Source organism: Heptranchias perlo, chromosome 10 (genome assembly GCF_035084215.1).
Source record: "Heptranchias perlo isolate sHepPer1 chromosome 10, sHepPer1.hap1, whole genome shotgun sequence".
Lineage (NCBI taxonomy): Eukaryota > Metazoa > Chordata > Chondrichthyes > Hexanchiformes > Hexanchidae > Heptranchias > Heptranchias perlo.
Window position 1 is genome coordinate 13,396,098 of NC_090334.1, and position 18,053 is coordinate 13,414,150.

At 45.1% G+C, this 18,053-nt stretch overlaps 1 protein-coding gene across 2 annotated transcripts in view; it reads left to right on the forward strand.

Annotated features, from left to right (window-relative positions):
• Nucleotides 1–14,524, forward strand: part of exd2 (exonuclease 3'-5' domain containing 2) — a 67,638-nt gene extending 53,114 nt beyond the window's left edge. For both annotated transcript variants that reach the window (XM_067991243.1, XM_067991244.1), the window contains one exon: nucleotides 11,355–14,524. Coding sequence is in view for 1 of the 2 variants with exons in the window: in XM_067991244.1 (XP_067847345.1) it covers nucleotides 11,355–11,361 (7 nt within the window). In the remaining variant the exon portion in view is untranslated. The remainder of the gene's footprint in view (nucleotides 1–11,354) is intronic.
• The last annotated feature ends 3,529 nt before the right edge of the window (nucleotides 14,525–18,053 follow it).

Consider the following 18,053-nt stretch of genomic DNA (forward strand, 5'->3'; position numbering starts at 1 on the left):
CCTGGCGGATATTGATCTGATCACACTGGCTTTGGACATTACCATACATAGGTGGGCGGAAAAAGTGTCCCTGTCATGTGATGTTTAAGCTGTGGGCAGAGTGCCGTTCACCAGATACTTGCAGTAAACCTGGAACAGAGACCAAATCTGAAAAAAACATTCTCTTCATTCAACTTTGGTGGGTAAATGACTGGGCTATTTTCAATAGTTCACCTGCCTCCACCTCACTAGAATGCAATTAAAATGAAGACCATAGAGCTTATTCATTTTGTGGTGGTTTTTTTCAGTATATAAAAGAAAGACCTGCATTTATATAGCGCCTTTCATAACCTCAGGATGTCCCAAAGCACTTCACATCCAATGAAGTACTTTTGAAGAGTTGTCACCTGCGTAATGCAGGTAACGTGGCAGTCAATGCACACACAACAAGGTCCCACAAACAGCAGAGATAATGACCAGGTATTCTGTTCTTTTTGTTGGTTGATGGATAAATATTGGCCAGGACACCCGGGAGAATTCCCCTGCTCTTCGTCGAAATAGTTCCATGGGATCTTTTACGTCCACTTGTGAGGGCAGATGGGATCTCGGTTTAACATCTCATCCGAAAGATGGCACCTCTGACAGACAGTGCAGCACTCCCTCAGAACTGCGCAGGAGTGTCAGCCTAGATTATGAGCTCAAGTCTCTGGAGTGGGACTTGAACCCACGACTTCCTGACTCAGAGGCGAGATATAAAGCTTTGGATTGTTCACTGGGTATGTTCGGAATAAAATAGTGATGTACAAATGTTTAAATTTGTGAAACAAACTAATCAAATTAGGTATAATAGATTTAGGTGCTATTTTGCCCTCTTCCTAAAACATTACAGTCCCTGTAATATATCAGATGGCCTTGTGCATCTAGGCAGGGCGAGAGGATTAGTTTTGTGAGCCTGTCCATTTCGGAAGGATTATGAAAAATATTTATGAAAATGATGAATCATATTAAGCAGTAAAGAGCGCCTGGGAACACTGGCTCCTAGCTCTGTATTAATTATTCCCCACTTATAAATCATGTTTGTTCCAAATGAATGAGCGTCATTTATTTAAAGAGGCTCTTGTCTTAGTGTAGAAAGCATTTGTCAAACCTTTCACCATTTGCTGAGGGGAAGAGCCATGTGCCAGTTTCGTCATGTTGTCAACACAATTGATGTAGTGAAGTGTCTCAATGTAATTTTTATCCTGACACCACTTATTTGTGAACAAGAAGAGAGAAAGGTTTGCCAAACACTTTTTCGTGAAGATGGCGGTCCTTTTAAAAGCAGGAGTGAGTGGATTGGGTGGAATGGGTTAGACTCTGACCTTTCAACGATGGAATCTAGGTCCAAATCTATCCCAGACAGATGGAATGAAAGCCTCCTCTTGTCTGTTTCCTGTAAGAATTCTGTATAAATGAGTTTGGACAGCCTCAACCAACAACAACGACAAAAGCACAGGTCTACAAATACAAAGCTGCCCCTAATTCAGCACACCTTTGCACTAACCGGCCAGTCACTGATCTCATTCAGAGGAGCAGCAGGGATACCTGGTGCAGGACATGGAAAATGTCACACTGGTGTGAGGTTGGGGTTAAGACATGTTATGTGGGCAGAGTAGAGGAAGCTTTACCCTGCAGCTGAGTTGGAGTACTTGATGCTGGCAATGGGTGCCCAAAATGGGAAAGAATACCACGATATATGTGTCAGCCATGGCTTAGTGGTGGCACTTTCGCCACTGAGTCAGAAGGTTGTGGGTTCAAGTCTCACTCCAGAGACTTGAGCACAAAATCCAGGCTGCCACTTCATTGCAGTACTGAGGGAGTGCTGCACTATCAGAGGTGGAGTCTTTCGGATGAGACATTAAAGCGAGGCCCTGTCTGCCCTCTCAGGTGGACGTAAAAGATCCCATGGAACTATTTTGGAGAAGAGCAAGGGAGTTCTCCCCGTTACCCTGGCTAATATTTATCCCTTAACCAATGCCATTAAAACAGATTATCTGGTCGTTATCACATTGCTGTTTGTGGGACTTTGCTGTACTTTTCCTACATTGCAACAGTGACTACACTTGAAAAGGTACTTCACTGGCTGTAAAACGCTTTGAGACATCCTGAGATCGTGAAAGGTGCTGAATAAATGCAAGTTTGTTCTTTTGTATTTCTAGTTAAAATGGCCTAATATTTTCATTTTCTGCTAATTGAGGGATATTAGTGCCAGGGAGTGGTATAGTCAATCCCCTATGGTGTTGTATATGGGAAGTCAAGACCAAACGTATTCCTCAGTGGGATTAGAGGGCGGGAGATAATTAGACAGGGAGCACAGACATAATTCAGTCCCTAGTTTAAAGTCACACATTCTGTCCTTATATTTTATATAATATTCTGATAATATTTATAGTTGAATAGCAAAACTTGCATAGCAGTTTCTTTGCAGCACAGGCTGACAAGCTGGGAGATACAAAACTGAGGTACTACAGCGCCACCACTGATGGGAAGATGTAATTGCAGTGTGACAAGTTTACATAGGCAGTTGCCATTATAAATGTGGACACAGGAATTTATAATGGAAAACATTGACACAAAAATGTGATAATGGGAAGCAAGGTTTTGTCGACAGGAAATGCGCACAGATGTGAGATATGCATTCATCAACAACGATAACTTGCATTTATATAGCGTCTTTAACGTAATAAAACATCCCAAGGTGCTTCACAGGGGCTTCATCAGACAAAATTTGACAACGAGCATCATAAGGAGACATTAGGACAGGTGACTAAAAGCTTGGTCAAAGAGGTGGATTTTAAGGAGCGCCTTAAAGGGGAGAGAGAGAGGCAGAAAGGTTTATGGAGGGAATTCCAGAGCTTAGGGCCTAGGCAGCTGAAGGTACGGCCGCCAATGTTGGAGCGATTAAAATCGGGGATGCGTAAGAGGCAAGAATTGGAGGAGCGCAGAGATCTCAGCGGGTTGTAGGAGGTTACAGAGATAGGGAGGGGCGAGGCCATGAAGGGTTTGAACATGAACATGAGGATGAGAATTTCAGGCTCTCGCTGGGGAATAGTTCCACAGAGCTGCCTGCTCTCTGACACTTCATCAAAGTGGCCGTTCCCCATGTGTCACTCTGGATAGTGAGTGCTGGATGGTGCCAGAGACTTGTGCACACGTGTTGTTTCTAGCCACTGAATAGTGCCCAGGAGCAGGATTGTAATCTTCCTTATCCCAGATGGGCAAAGGCAACTTTTCAAGCCCCTACTACTATCCTGGCTGAGATCGGGAAATGAACCTGGGCCCTCCTGGGTCTGTGACACACAGTTGGTGCTGTTACACAATGAGCAATGAGGGGAGCTGAAAGGGGCACCAATGATGAGATCCTATCCTTAAATGCAAGTGCATGCAAGCCACCGATCACCAGCAGAGGGTGCTGTAATGCTGCTCATTACATTCTCCGGGATAAACCAATAGTAATCCCTACTTTACCAAAGATTTAATCACACCTTTGATCGCCCACCTTGAGACCACCAGAGTACTGGGGCTGGACCCTAATTTCAAAGTGTATAAAGGTATTTACTGCCATCTAGTATTGCCGTACAGCTCATGTCCTTCATCGTTGCTGGGCCAAAATCCTGGAACTCCCTACGTAACAGCACTGTGGGAGAATCTTCACCACACGGACTGCAGCAGTTCAAGAAGACAGCTGACCACCACCTTCTCAAGGGCAATTAGGGATGGGCAATAAATGGCGGCCTTGCCAGTGACGCCCTCATCACGTGAATGAATGAAAAAATATGTGCATCTTCCTGTTGGCTCCTGTACATGTACAGCAGTAAAAAGGGAAGAATTCATTCCTATCTGGTACTGTGTTTAGTGTTTGTCTCAGTTTGAGCTCCTGTACAGCATACATTGAGCAAACAAAAAGGAACAATTCACTCTGTACTCCTGTGTGTCTGGCACCAGGTCCTTTACATACACAGTAGGTGCTGGGTGATTTGTACACTCACTATAGCTAACATTGCACATCAACCCCCTTACATTACATAGATGATGTGCAGCACAGAAACTGGCCATTCGGCCTAACAGGTCTATGCCAATGTCTATGCTCCACACGAGCCTCCTTCTACTTTACTTCATCTCACCCTATCTGCATATCCTCTATTCCTTTCTCCCACATGTACTTATCGAGAGTCCCCGTAAATGCATCTATGCTATTTGCCTCAACCACTCCATGTGGTAGCGAGTTCCACATTCTCACCACTCTGGGTAAAGAAGTTTCTCCTTAATTCCTTATTGGATTTATTAGTCACTGTCTTATATTTATGGCCCCTAGTTTTGGACTCCCCCACAAGTGGAAACATTTTCTTTGTGTCTACCCTATCAAACCCCTTCATAACTTTAATGGCCTCTTCAGGTCACCTCTCAGCCTTCCATTTTCTAGAGAAACGAGCCCCAGCCTGTTCAATCTTTCCTGATAGTCATTTTAGCGTTGTGCTTTGCAAAGTTAGCTGAGAGTGAAACAGCACCTTATCTTTCTACCAAGCACTTTACAGACTTCCGGCCTTAACATTGAGTTTAACTATTTTAATCTTAACCACCGCTCCTATTTTCTCTCGGACAACAGGTACAGGTAATGGAGGATGGCTGCACCAGAGCCACCGGGGGTGGAGGAGGTGTGGGCTGCTGCTTGGGGTGGGGATCTGCCTGTACATGGCCGGCGGGGTGGTCCGTACCGCTGTGGTCTACCTGCTTTTCTTCTGCCACATTCCCGGGCCACGGCAACCCTCTCTGCTTTGCCAGATATTCCATGCTTCTCTCCTCTGCTATTCTGCTATTACTATTGTAATGTAGGAAACGCAGCAGCCAATTTGCGCACAGCAAGGTCACACAAACAACAATGAGATAATGACCAGATAATCTGTTTTAGTGGTGTTGGTTGAGGGATAAATATAGGCCAGGACACCAGAGAGAACTCCCCTGCTCTTCAAAATAGTGCCGAGGGATCTTTTACGACCACCTGAGGGGGCAGACGGTTTAACATCTCATCCAAAAGACGGCATCTCCGACAGTGTAGCACTCCCTCAGTACTGCAGTGGCGTGTTAGCCTGGGTTTTGTGCTTAAGTCTCTGGAGTGGGACTTAAACCCATAACCGTCTGACTCGAGATGAGAGTGCTACCACTGATCCACAGCTGATAACCGGGGCCTTGAAATTTCATGGGGGGTTCACCTGGTCTCTCTCTTTTTGGTGGGATGGGGCGGGTGGTGTTCTGCAGTGTCTCGCCAGAGTTGTGGCTGGAAGACTGGGAGAACTCTCACGGAATAAGGGTATAAAAGGATATGGAGGAAAAAGCAAGGTCGGGTGGGGGGGGTTCTGCCAATGTTACAGCGGCGGGGGTGGGGAGCTGGGAATTTCACCCCCAGGGAATTGGGATTAAAAAGATGAAGTTACCATGAGTAGTAAAAATGGCAGAGCCGATGTGATGGGCAGAATGACCTGCTTCTGTTCCTATGTCCCTCTATAATCCCCTGTATAAAATTCCCTCTGGTTGCTTTACTTAGCATCATTGTCAACAGAGAAGGAAGATTTCTTCTGACCTCTAGTTTCGTGCTAGCAACACTGCAAATAATGGGAGGACCCCTGCTCCGTCAGTGGGTAAGTGTGCTGCCCCTTATGGAACTAAATCATGCAGACCGGAATGGTCCCAGGATTTAATCCCTGACCTGTGCTAAGTTAGCTGACCTGACCTACTGGTGGTAGTCGGGTCACTAAGACTGCTCCTGTAGGATGAGGAGAAAAAAATATATATCAACTAGGGTCCCAGCCCCTGATCTCTTGCTAAAAAACTAGTCTTTTATCACATTGCTGTTGATGGGACCTTGCTGTGTACAAATTGGCTGCTGCGTTTCCTACATTCTAAAAGTGGCTGTAGAGCACTTTGGGACATCCTGAGGTCGTGAAAGTCGCTATATAAATGCAAGTCTATTTTTTATCATTATTTCGCGACCACTAAGTGTCTGTGAGGAGAGGATCAGACTTGCCTGTTGTGACCCCCTTGATCAAAATGCTTGCCAGTACTCACTGTCTAGGCTCACACTTAAAGAATGTGCACTTGGTCGAGGTGTCAAACTGTACATCAGCAAGCAGTCAGCACTTTCAGGAGAGATGGGGAAGGGAGGGAACATGGGAACATAGTAACAGGAGGAGGCCATTCAGCCCCTTGAGCCTGTTCTACCATTCAATTAGATCATGGCTGATCTGTATCTTAACTCCATCTACCCGCCTTGGTTCTGTAACCCTCAATATTCATACCTAACAAAAATCTATCGATCTCAGTTTTGAAGTTTTCAGTTGCCTCAACAATTTTTGGGGGAAAGAGTTCCAGATTTCCACTACCCTTTGTGTGAACAAGTGCTTCCTGACATCATCCCTGAATGGCCTAGCTTTAATTTTAAGGTTTTGCCCCCTTGTTCTGGACTCCCCCACCAGAGCAAATAGTTTCTCTCTCTCTGCCCTATCAAGGGGAATAATATCACTCGATCGCCTTACCTCTGCTCTATGCTCTCTCCTCCATTCCGCAGTTAATTAGAATCCTTGTTTTATCACTTCCCATTCTATCATTCTTCCCCTTCCATCTCATTTCCTAACTGCCTGAAACCTGCCCTTAATGTTTCTCCAAACCAGCGTTTGAAAAGCCAGACTTAATCCTTACTCTTCCCCTGTCTACTCTGCATTGCATGATTTAATGTCAAGCTTGAATTCTATTGTCCTTGATGTATTCCTGTCTCTTTGTTTTTTTTTGATTTGTTCAGCCCATCTGGCACTCAGCGCCATTCGTAGATGGGTTTGTTTTATTTTTCACTGATTCTCAATGCCAAAGCTCATTGTTCACCATCCCCTACTCTCACACTCTGTGCTTTTAATTAATAAGGAGGAAAAATATTTTTGGTCTGCTTGTTAGCATCTGTTCTGAAGAACTTTTCCTTACTGAAGGTATATTTGCAGTTACCCAACCTGATGGAAACCATCTTGACGATTCCAGTTAGAAAGAATGAGAGAACTTGTATTTACATCGTGCCTTTCACGACCTCAGGACGTCCCAAAGCGCTTTACAGCCAATGAAGTACTTTTGAAGTGTAGTCACTGTTGGAATGAAGAAAATACAGTAGCCAATTTGCGCACAGCAAGATCCCACAAACAGCTATGTGTTAAATGACCAGATAATCTGTTTCAGGTGTTGATTGAGAGATAAATATTGGCCAGGACACCATAGAGAACGCCCCTGCTCTTTTTTGAAATAGTGCCGATCTTTTACGTCCACCTGAGAGGGCAGACGGGACCTCGGTTTGACGTCGCATTCGAAAGACGGCACCTCTGACAGTGTAGCACTCGCTCAGTACTGCACTGGGAGTGTCAGCCTAGATTTGGTGCTCAAGTCTCTGGAGTATGATCTTCTGACTCAGAGGCGAGAGTGCTACTACTGAGCCAAGGCTGACACCATTGTAGTACTAAGAGAACTTCGTTGTTACATTTTGCATCTGCAGCTATGATTTTTACTAGGTCTCTCTGATCAATCTTCTGACAATTTTCTGCCTATTCCTAGTTTGACCCAGTGAACCGCATCACCTTTTTCCTGCAGGATTTGTAGAGGTAATGTTTCCTCTTCATTTCATTTTTAATTTTTAAAAATGTATTTAGGGTCATTCTTGTTTAGTCTGAGTTTGTTTATCTTAGGTAAGTATTCGTCCTGTTCTCCCATCAACCCGTGTTCGCTGACCTACGTTGGCTCCTGGCCCAGCAACACCTCAAATTTAAAATTCTCTTCCTTGTGTTCAAATCCCTCCATGGCCTCACCCAACCCTCCTCCAACCCTACAACCTCAGAGGCTGGGTATTCTGCAGCGAATGACTCACCTCCTGACTCCCCAAAGCCTTTCCACCATCTACAGGGCACAAGTCAGGAGTGTGATGGAATACTGTCCACTTGCCTGGATGAGTGCAGCTCCAACAACACTCAAGAAGCTCGACACCATCCAGGATAAAGCAGCCCATTGATTGGCACCCCATCCACCACCCTAAACATTCACTCCCTTCACCACCGGCGCACTGTGGCTGCAGTGTGTACCATCCACAGGATACACTGCAGCAACTCGACAAGGCTTCTTCAACAGCACCTCCCAAACCCGCGACCTCTACTACCCAGAAGGACGAGGGCAGCAGGCACATGGGAACAGCACCACCTGCACGTTCCCCTCCAAGTCACACACCAACCCGACTTGGAAATATATTGCCATTCCTTCATCATCGCTGGGTCAAAATCCTGGAACTCCCTTCCTAACAGCACTGTGGGAGAACCTTCACCACACGGACTGCAGCGGTTCAAGGCAGCGGCTCACCACTACCTTCTCAAGGGCAATTAGGGATGGGCAATAAATGCTGGCCTTGCCAGCGACGCCCACATCCCATGAACGAATAAAAAAAAACCCTCCGAGATCTCTGCGCTCCTCCAATTCTGGCCTCTTTTGCATCCCCAATTTTCATCGCACCACCATAGGCAGTCATGCCTTCAGCTGTCTAGGCCCTAAGCTTTGGAATTTCCTCCCTAAACCTTTTCACCTCTCCACCTCCCTCTCCTCCTTTAAGACGCTCCTTAAAACCTACCACCTTGACTCACCTGTCCTAATATCTCCTTATGTGGCTCGGTGTCAAATTTTGTCTGATTATGCTCCTGTGAAGCTCCTTGGGATGTTTCACTATATTAAAGGTGCTATATAAAAGTAAGTTGTTGTTGTTCCCAGCATCATTCTTTTAGAGAGGGCCATTTGCCTTCTACTGAAAAGTTGATGAGCAATCCTTCAGCGATTCATTTGATTTGATTCTTCCCTTAGTTCTTTGAATTTAACTCTTTAGAAGTTATAAACCTGACTCCTGGTCTTTGGTAGAACTCAATCCCAAATCTTGGTCATGCTGTGGTTGCAGTCCCCAAGAGGCGCTGTGACACCCATCTCTTGTATGTTGTCTAGGTCATTTACAAATACCAGGTCAAGATCAGCACTGCCTCTTGTGGCTCCTTTTATGGACTGAATAATGCATTACATTTACCAGCGCTGACTCTAAGCTGCTTGGGTTTTCCTGATTTATATTTGGTTGGATGAAGTCTCCCATTAAAATAACTTTCCTGTTCTCACACAACAGCAACAACAACTTGCATTTATACAGCACCTTTAAAGTAGTAAAATGTCCCAAGGCGCTTCACTGGAGCGTAATCAGGCAAAAATTGACACCGAGCCAAAGAAGGAGACATGAGGAGGTGACTAAACTATTGGTCAAAGAGATGGGTTTTAAGCAGTCTTAAAGGAGGAGAGAAAGGCAGAGAGGTTTGGGGAGGGAATTCCAGAGCTAAGGGCCTAGATGGCTAAAGGCACGACCACCAATGGTGGGGCGAAGGAAGTGGGGGATGCACAAGAGGCCAGAGTTGGAGGAACGTGGAGTTCTCCGAGTGTTTTAGGGCTGGAGGAGGTTACAGAGATTGGGAGGGGGCGAGGCCATGGAGGGATTTGAACATGAGGGTGAGAATTTTAAAATCAAGGCGTTGGTGGACTGTGAGTCAGTGTTGGTCAGTGAGCACACCTTTATTATCTGTGTGTAGAGCGAACTATTCTCCTTCATGTCTTCATTTGGTGCCTGTATCATACCTCTAGTGTTATCCCTGTGCTCTCTGACCTACATTGGCTCCCGGTCTGGCAATGCCTCGATTTTAATACCCTTATCCTTGTTTTCAAATCCCCCCATGGCCTAGCCCCTCCCAATCTCTGTAACCTCCTCCAGCCCTACAACCCTCCAAGATCTCTGCGCTCCTCCAATTCTGGCCTTTTGCGCATCCCCGATTTTAATCGCCCACCATTGGCGGCCGTGCCTTCAGCTGCCTGGGCCCTAAGCTCTGGAATTCCCTCCCTAAACCTCTCCGCCTCTCTCTACCTCTCTCCTCCTTTAAGATGCTCCTTAAAACCTACCTCTTTTTCCAAGCTTTTGGTCACTTGTCCTAATATCTTCTTATGTGGCTCGGTGTCAAATTTTGTCTGATATTCGCTCCTGTGAAGTGCCTTGGGATGTTTTACTACGTTAAATGCGCTCTATAAATGCAAGTTGTTATCTTGGATTTTTTTTTCACGTTACTGATTTATAACCAGACTAGTTCTTTGTGTAGCTTACATCCTCTCACAGGATCAACTTCATTGATCTCCCAGCTGTCTCTGATCTATACAGCTACACCTGCTCCTTTGATGTTTCTTCTGAACACTCTCTACCTCTGAATGTTAAATTAATTTCTGTTTTCTGTAGTGAGACATGTTTTTGATATTCCCACCACATGGTAGTTCCCTACTGCCACAACAGTGTCTAGCTCTGCATCTTGTATCTTGAGCACAAAATCTAGGCCGACACTCCCAGTGCAGTACTGAGCGAGTGCTGCACTGTTGGTGGTGCAGCCTTTTGGATGAGACGTAAACCGAGGCCCCCCTTAGGCGGATGTGAAAGATCCCACGGCACTATTTCGAAGAAGAGCAGGGGAATTCTCCCCTGGTGTCCTGCCCAATATTTGTCCCTCAACCAAAATCACCAAAACAGATTGTCTGGTCTTTTATCTCATTGCTGTTTGCGGGACCTTCCTGATAGAAATTGGCTGCTGCTGCGTTTTATATATTACAACATTGACGACACTTCAAAAATACTTAATTGCCTGTAAAGTGCTTTGGGACATTCTGAGGTTGTGAGAGGCGCTGTATAAATGCAAGTCCTTCCTTTCTTTTACTGTATTTTCCCAGCAGCTGACAGTGGGATACCCATGAGCTGTACAGTGCCACACTGGAGAGAATTGTTCTATTTACTGTATCTCCACAACTCAATTCCTGTACAAAATTTAAAGCACCAACTGTCCTGTGAGCCGGAACCTCCAAGGATTTCAATAAAGGGGACAACCCAGGGGGTAGCTACATAACATCCACATCGAATGCTTCTAAGACAGATCAACCAATTAAGCAAACCACGCTGTGAAATATTTCAGCATTATGATGAGCTAGGTGTCAGTGAATGGAGAAGGAGAACTCGCTTAATATGAGCTGTTACATACTTGCTGAATATCAACCTGTAAAGCGTGTTCCTTTGACTTACTTAAAATGCCGTTAATTATTGGCTAACAGCCATAATCTTTCCTGTCTGAACAGCTCTGACCATCTCCGTCCCTCTGAATCAAGAACTGAGTGTCAGAAAATAGTAGAATATATGTCAGTGGGTAGCAAAGCAAATCAGTTTGAAAGTTATGGCATATTGTCATGGATGGCTTGAATTTGCATTACAGGGCTTGACGATACCTAGGACATCCTGATGAATGTATGCTACTGGTAAGAGCCGCAGAAGCAATTGGGGAAAATTGATTTTGCTCGTGAGGAATGGGCTAGACCAAACCAGCTAACTGCGGTCACAGTACAGTGCCCAGAACATCTCCAATATAAATCTTGGACATCGTACATGGGCATTGATGGACTGAAAATAGGGTTGCCAACCCTCCAGGATTGTCCGGGAGCCTCCAGGAATTGAAGATTGTTCTCCAGGGCACTGCTATGAGCAATTCCTAGAAAAAATTCAATGGGACTTAAAAAAAAGTGTTTTTAAAAAATTTTCTTTGAACACTTTCGCTTATTAGTTATAAAAAATATATTGGAGATGGGAAAAAGCCTGTTTGATTGAAGTTGAGAATCATCCAATTGGGTAATGAAGAGTCTGTTGGCTTCTCAGTTGGCGGTGGAAGGTGGGGCACTGTGGAATGGATGGGTTGATAGACCATTGGTGGAGGCGGGGCGGTGGGAGATGGGAGGGCATGTGATGAAACCTCCAGGAACACGGCCAACCAGAGTTGGTAACCCTAGATGAAAAGGAAAATTAAACTTGCTCGCAAGAACAGATAGTGTGGGATGCTGAAAGTGGGAACTTCCTTACGTTGCTCCACTCCCAGTCACCTCCTCGTGGAGCTGCTGACTCTTGCCGAGATGTAGTTCCAGTGTCACTGGTCCTTCCCTGTACTTCTACAAAGTGTGAGCTAAGACAGTGGCCTCGATTTTAACCCCTCTGGCCCAAACATGCGGGGGAGGGGTTAAGATTAGGCCAAGTCCACTTAGCGACCTGAGGTCGCTCCGTTCTTGCCTGGCGCCATCTTATCTTTGCCGTCTTTCAAGTTGGCCGACGCTCCCGCCATAGGCAGGCGGGGCCTTCTTTACGTTCAATAGTCACGGCCCGATGATGGCATCGGTGCCACGACGTAATCTTAACATCGGGTCGTGGGAGTGTGGAACCCGACAGCAGATCCAAGGCGGGAGGAGACGACTGGCTAGAAGAGGCCAAGGTAAGTTTTAAAAATGTATTTCCCTGTTTCCCTGTTTATTTCAAGTTGATGAAGTATTTTCCAGCTCATGTCTGAATTTTAATTTAAAAATGGATTTAAATATTGAAGCTACTGGAATTTTCATTCTCTCTCGCTTTCTATCCCTCTCTCTCTTTCTGTCTCTCCCTCTCTCACACACAGCTGATGACTGCACAGTTCTGATATGTGGTTAGTTTCAGGAATACCAGATATCTCTCTGACAGTGTACAGTTCTGGCAAGTGGTCAGTTACAGGATTACCAGGTCTCTCTGACAGTGTACAGTTCTGGTATGTGGTCAGTTGCAGGAATACCAGGTCTCTCTGACAGTGTACAGTTCTGGTATGTGGTCAGTTTCAGGAATACCAGGTCTCTCTGACTGTGTACAGTTCTGGCAAGTGGTCAGTTACAGGAATACCAGGTCTCTCTGACAGTGTACAGTTCTGGTATATGGTCAGTTGCAGGAATACCAGGTCTCTCTGACAGTGTACAGTTCTGGTATGTGGTCAGTTTCAGGAATACCAGGTCTCTCTGACAGTGTACAGTTCTGGTATGTGGTTAGTTGCAGGAATACCAGGTCTCTCTGACAGTGTACAGTTCTGGTATGTGGTCAGTTGCAGGAATACCAGGTCTCTCTGACAGTGTACAGTTCTGGTATGTGGTTAGTTGCAGAATACCAGGTCTCTCTGTGACTATAGAGTTCTGGTATGTGGTCAGTTTCAGGAATACCAGGTCTCTCTGACAGTGTACAGTTCTGGTATGTGGTCAGTTGCAGGAATACCAGGTCTCTCTGACAGTGTACAGTTCTGGTATGTGGTTAGTTGCAGAATACCAGGTCTCTCTGACAGTGTACAGTTCTGGTATGTGGTCAGTTGCAGGAATACCAGGTCTCTGACAGTGTACGGTTCTGGTATGTGGTTAGTTGCAGGAATACCAGGTCTCTCTGACAGTGTACAGTTCTGGTATGTGGTTAGTTGCAGGAATACCAGGTCTCTCTGACAGTGTACAGTTCTGGTATGTGGTTAGTTGCAGAATACCAGGTCTCTCTGACAGTGTACAGTTCTGGTATGTGGTTAGTTGCAGGAATACCAGGTCTCTCTGACAGTGTACAGTTCTGGTATGTGGTCAGTTTCTTGCTTTAACTTTGCTGTTTTTTCCATTTCAGTCAGTCAGAGTGGTCTGGGCCTCGAGCGGGGGTTAGAGCGACATTTTGCATTGTAACTGCGATTTAATAGTAAGACATTCTGTTTTGTAGCCAATTATGTAGAATCTATATCATGGGGAAAGTTCCGATTCTCAATCTGGTGTCACCAGCTGTGACCCAAATTAAACTGCCGATTTAAAGCAATCACAGATTTGTAGAGCATAAACAGCTGAATGATGTTCTGCCACACTGAAGTGTTTGTTCATACCCTGCAAAGAATCCAGATTGTTTCATGAAACCGTGTGGTTTCAGAGATGTGCTGGCACCATGAGGCTCAGAGCAGAAGCCTTACCTTCCAACATTTTATTACAGCAATTGTGTGAGACTCAGACAGCAGTACGATTGTGATGGTAGGAATAGCAGTTAAAATAAACGGGCTAACACTTCAGGAAAGAGGGCATAAAAGTGTTTCGCACCAAGTCTCCTTCACCCATCACCCCTGTGCTCGCTGACCTACGTTGGCTCGCTGTCTGGCAACGCCTTGAATTTAAAATTCTCAACCTTGCGATCAAATCCCTCCGTGGCCTCGCCCGTCCTTATCCCTGTAATCTCCACGGAGAGCTCTGCGCTCCTCCAATTCTGGCCTCTTGCGCATGCCCGATTTTCATCACTCCACCATTGGCAGCCATGCCTTCAGCCATCTAGGCCTTAAGCTCTCGAATTCCCTCCCTAAATCTCCACCTCTCTACCTCTCTCTCCTCCTTTAAGATGCTCATTAAAACTTACCTCTTTGACCAAGCTTTTGGTCACCTGTCCTAATATCTCCTTACGTGGCTCAGTGTCAAATTTAGTCTGATAATGCTCCTGTAAAGCACCTTTGGACGTTTTACTATGTAAAAGGTGCTATATAAATGCAAGTTGTTGTTACTGATATTAACGCCCAAAGGATTAATAAATTCATGTCACATTCTTCTGACCTCATCTTTAATACAGGTGTTATAACACTGAATGGAAGAATAACACTATATTGGACCTCATTTTGGCCTTGAACTAGTTTGCTATACTGTAATAGAAGAAGCATGAACTTCAATCTATATATCTTACTAAAAATATTACATCTATGTACACTTCCTGTCTACAAAACCTTACTTCCTGTTGTCACTCTTTTCATCACCCTTCTGTGTCAACTTTTTTTCCATTATAAATCCCTATATATATTTTTATCATGGAAATTGCCTATGTAAACTTGTCACCTGTAATTGCACCATCTGACCACCAGGTGACGCTACATTATCTTTTCCCATAAATCACTCAAAATGCTTTGTGGAAATGTTTTGAAAGGAAATCAAGCCATCCTTGAGGGAAACAGATAGGAAGGGAGCGCAGGGAAGGATGGATATAGGTTGAGTGTGAGAGGCTCCCTGGCCGCTCACCTCTTGCCACTTGCTTTTGGAGGGAGCAAGTGGGAGTAGGGGGAGTGGATGGATGGTTAAGTGCTTCTTCAATAGCGACCTCTACCACCTAGAAGGACAAGAGCAGCAGGTACATGGGAACAACACCACCTGCACGTTCCCCTCCAAGTCACACACCATCCCAACTTGGAAATATATCGCCGTTTCTTCATCGTCGCTGGGTCAAAATCCTGGAACTCCCTAACGGCACTGTGGGAGAACCTTCACCACACGGACTGCAGCGGTTCAAGAAGGCGGCTCACCACCACCTTCTCAAGGGCAAATAGGGATGGGCAATAAATGCCGGCCTCGCCAGCGACGCCCACATCCCATGAACGAATAAAAAAAAATAAGGTGAGCGACAACGGAACAAAGAGGAAGATAAGATATAAGGGGTTGAATGGCTAGTACAATGGTGAAGAAATGGGAATAGTGGTGGGAGTGAAGGGGCCGCTAGGAACGGGAACAGATAGTGAATGTGATGAGAGTGAGGGGAGAGGCTGGAAACTTGCGTAATTGGGGGAAGGTGAGGAAGGGGATTGCGGAGGGCCACAGTTTCTCTGTACCGCACCCCTCCCCCCCTCACAAGATGCAACCTGCGACTGCTGGTGATTCCGTTTCTCACCACACCATGCCTTGTCAACCATCTCCCACCTGAAAAAGAGGCAAAGGATAGTTGGAGAGAAGCAAAGAGAAAACGTTAGGGAGGGAAAAACAGAAGACAAGAGAAAAGGAGAGACATGAGCAGAAGAGGAGAGACAGAGAGAGAAACAGCAACATGAAGATATGAAGTGAGTAGTGTCCTTTTATACCTTGCGTGCACAGAGGTTGATACTAAGAAAGAAAAAAAGACTTCAATTTACAGCGCTTTCCGGCCAATGAAGTACTTTTAAAGTATGGTCACTGTTGTAATGTAGGAAACACAGCAGCCAATTTACCCACAGCAAAGTCCCACAAACAGCAATGAGATAAATGACCAGTTAATCTGTTTTTAGGTGTTGGTCGAGGGACAAATATTGGCCAGGACACCAGGGAGAACTCCCCTGCTCTTCTTCGAACAGTGCCATGGGATCTTTTATGTTCACCTGAGAGGGCAGAAGGGGCCTCAGTTTAGTTTCTCACCTGAAAGACAGCACCTCCGACAGTGTAGCACTCCCTCAGTTCTGCACTGGAGTGTCAGCCTAGAAATACAAGCTGTACAGTATCAGACGGGAATGAATCCTGCCCATTTTACCTGTTGGTGTGTGTACCTCCTGTCTTTGATCAGGGGCTGGCCCGTTGTGGAGAGCCAAAGCAGAGGAATGAGTGATGACTTTTATCTTCAACAGGATGTCAAAATAAATATAGGTCATGTTTGTATTTTTCCGGCATCTAGGAGGTGTCAAAGCTGATCTCATTCAGCTCTGTATGATGACAGTTCCCAGAGTCTCTCAGATTAATTTTGTTTTTATTTTGTATTGCATTGGAACTTGGATAATTAGATAATTAACAAAACAAAGGTAGCTTACTTAAATTTACATAGACGTGCTGACACAATGATGATTGATGAACGTTTAATGTATTTTTTATTACTGTCCCCAATTTGTTCCCTGCCACTCCTGAAGGCATGGACTTACCCTGAGATAAGGGCACATTTGTCTGAAGTGATACATTGAAAGAATGAAGTATGGTGCAAAAAGTAAACATTTACCAAAGACATGTCTCAGCCATGGCTCAGTGGTAGCACTCTGGCCTCAGAGTCAGAAGATTAGTGGGTTCATGTCCCATTCCAGAGACTTGAGCACATAATCTAGGTTGACACTTTAGTGCAGTACTGAGGGAGTGCTGTACTGTCGGAGGTGTTGCCTTTTGGACGAGACATTAAACCAAGGCCCAATTTGCCCTCTCAGCTGGACGTAAAAGATTTCACGGTACTATTTTGAAGAAGAGCAGGGGAGTTCTCCCCAGTGCCAATATTTATCCCTCAAACAACATCACTAAAAACAGATTATCTGGTCATTATCACATTGCTGTTTGTGGGATCTTGCTGTATGCCAATTGGCTGCCGTGTTTCCTACATTACAGACTGCACTTCATTGGTTGTAAAGTGCTTCGGGACGTCCTGAGGTAATGAAAGGTGCTGTAGAAATACAAGTCTTTCTTTCCTTTCTATGTCTGACCATCAGTTAGTGCCCCTTCAAGACACTGAGCTGGATTGCACAACTGTAAGAGCTGATAAGGAGATGATGCAAAATGGAAATAAAACTTATGGGTAAGATGAAAAACTGACTCTACAGAATTCTGTGTGATTTTGGTCATGCAGCCATTTGTAGGCTGTTTTATATTGTTCCTCTTGTGGTCTTATTCTGTTTTTAAAAAATCTATTCTCAGGATGTAGGCATCGTTGGCAAAGCCGACATTTATTGCCCAACCCTAGTTGCCCTGAGATGGTGGTGGTGAGCCGTCGCCTTGAACCGCTGCTCGTAGTGTGATACAACTGAGTATCTTGCTAGGCCACTTCACAGAGCAGTTAAGACTCAATCACGTTGGTGTGGGACTGGAGTCACATATAGGCCAGACCCAGTAAGGACGGCAGGCTGCCTTCGCTAAAGGACATTAGTGAACCAGTTGGGATTTTTGACAGCTTCACAGTCACTTTTACTGATACCAGCTTTTTATTTAGACTGAATTGACATTCTCAAACCACCGTGGTGGTATTTGAACTCTTGTTCTCTGGATTATAAATCCAGACCTCTGGATTCCTAGTCCAGTAACATAACCACGATGCATCTCAATGTGGCAAATAGCTCAACTATGGGGTAAACTTCTGAAAATTAATTAAAATCTATTACTTCAACACCAGAAAGGATGCATTGTAAATAAGCTTGTCTTACACTACCATCAATGAACAGGGGAGTGGCTGCATTGGGCCCACACCTCAGTCAATCTGAATTCTGTAGAAAGAAGAGGAAGCATTAACTGGTGCAATATCAGTGACCATCACCACTCCAATGACAAGGAGGGGCCTGGGCAGATCTAGCCTGTAGAGAAGGTTCCAATGTATCTGA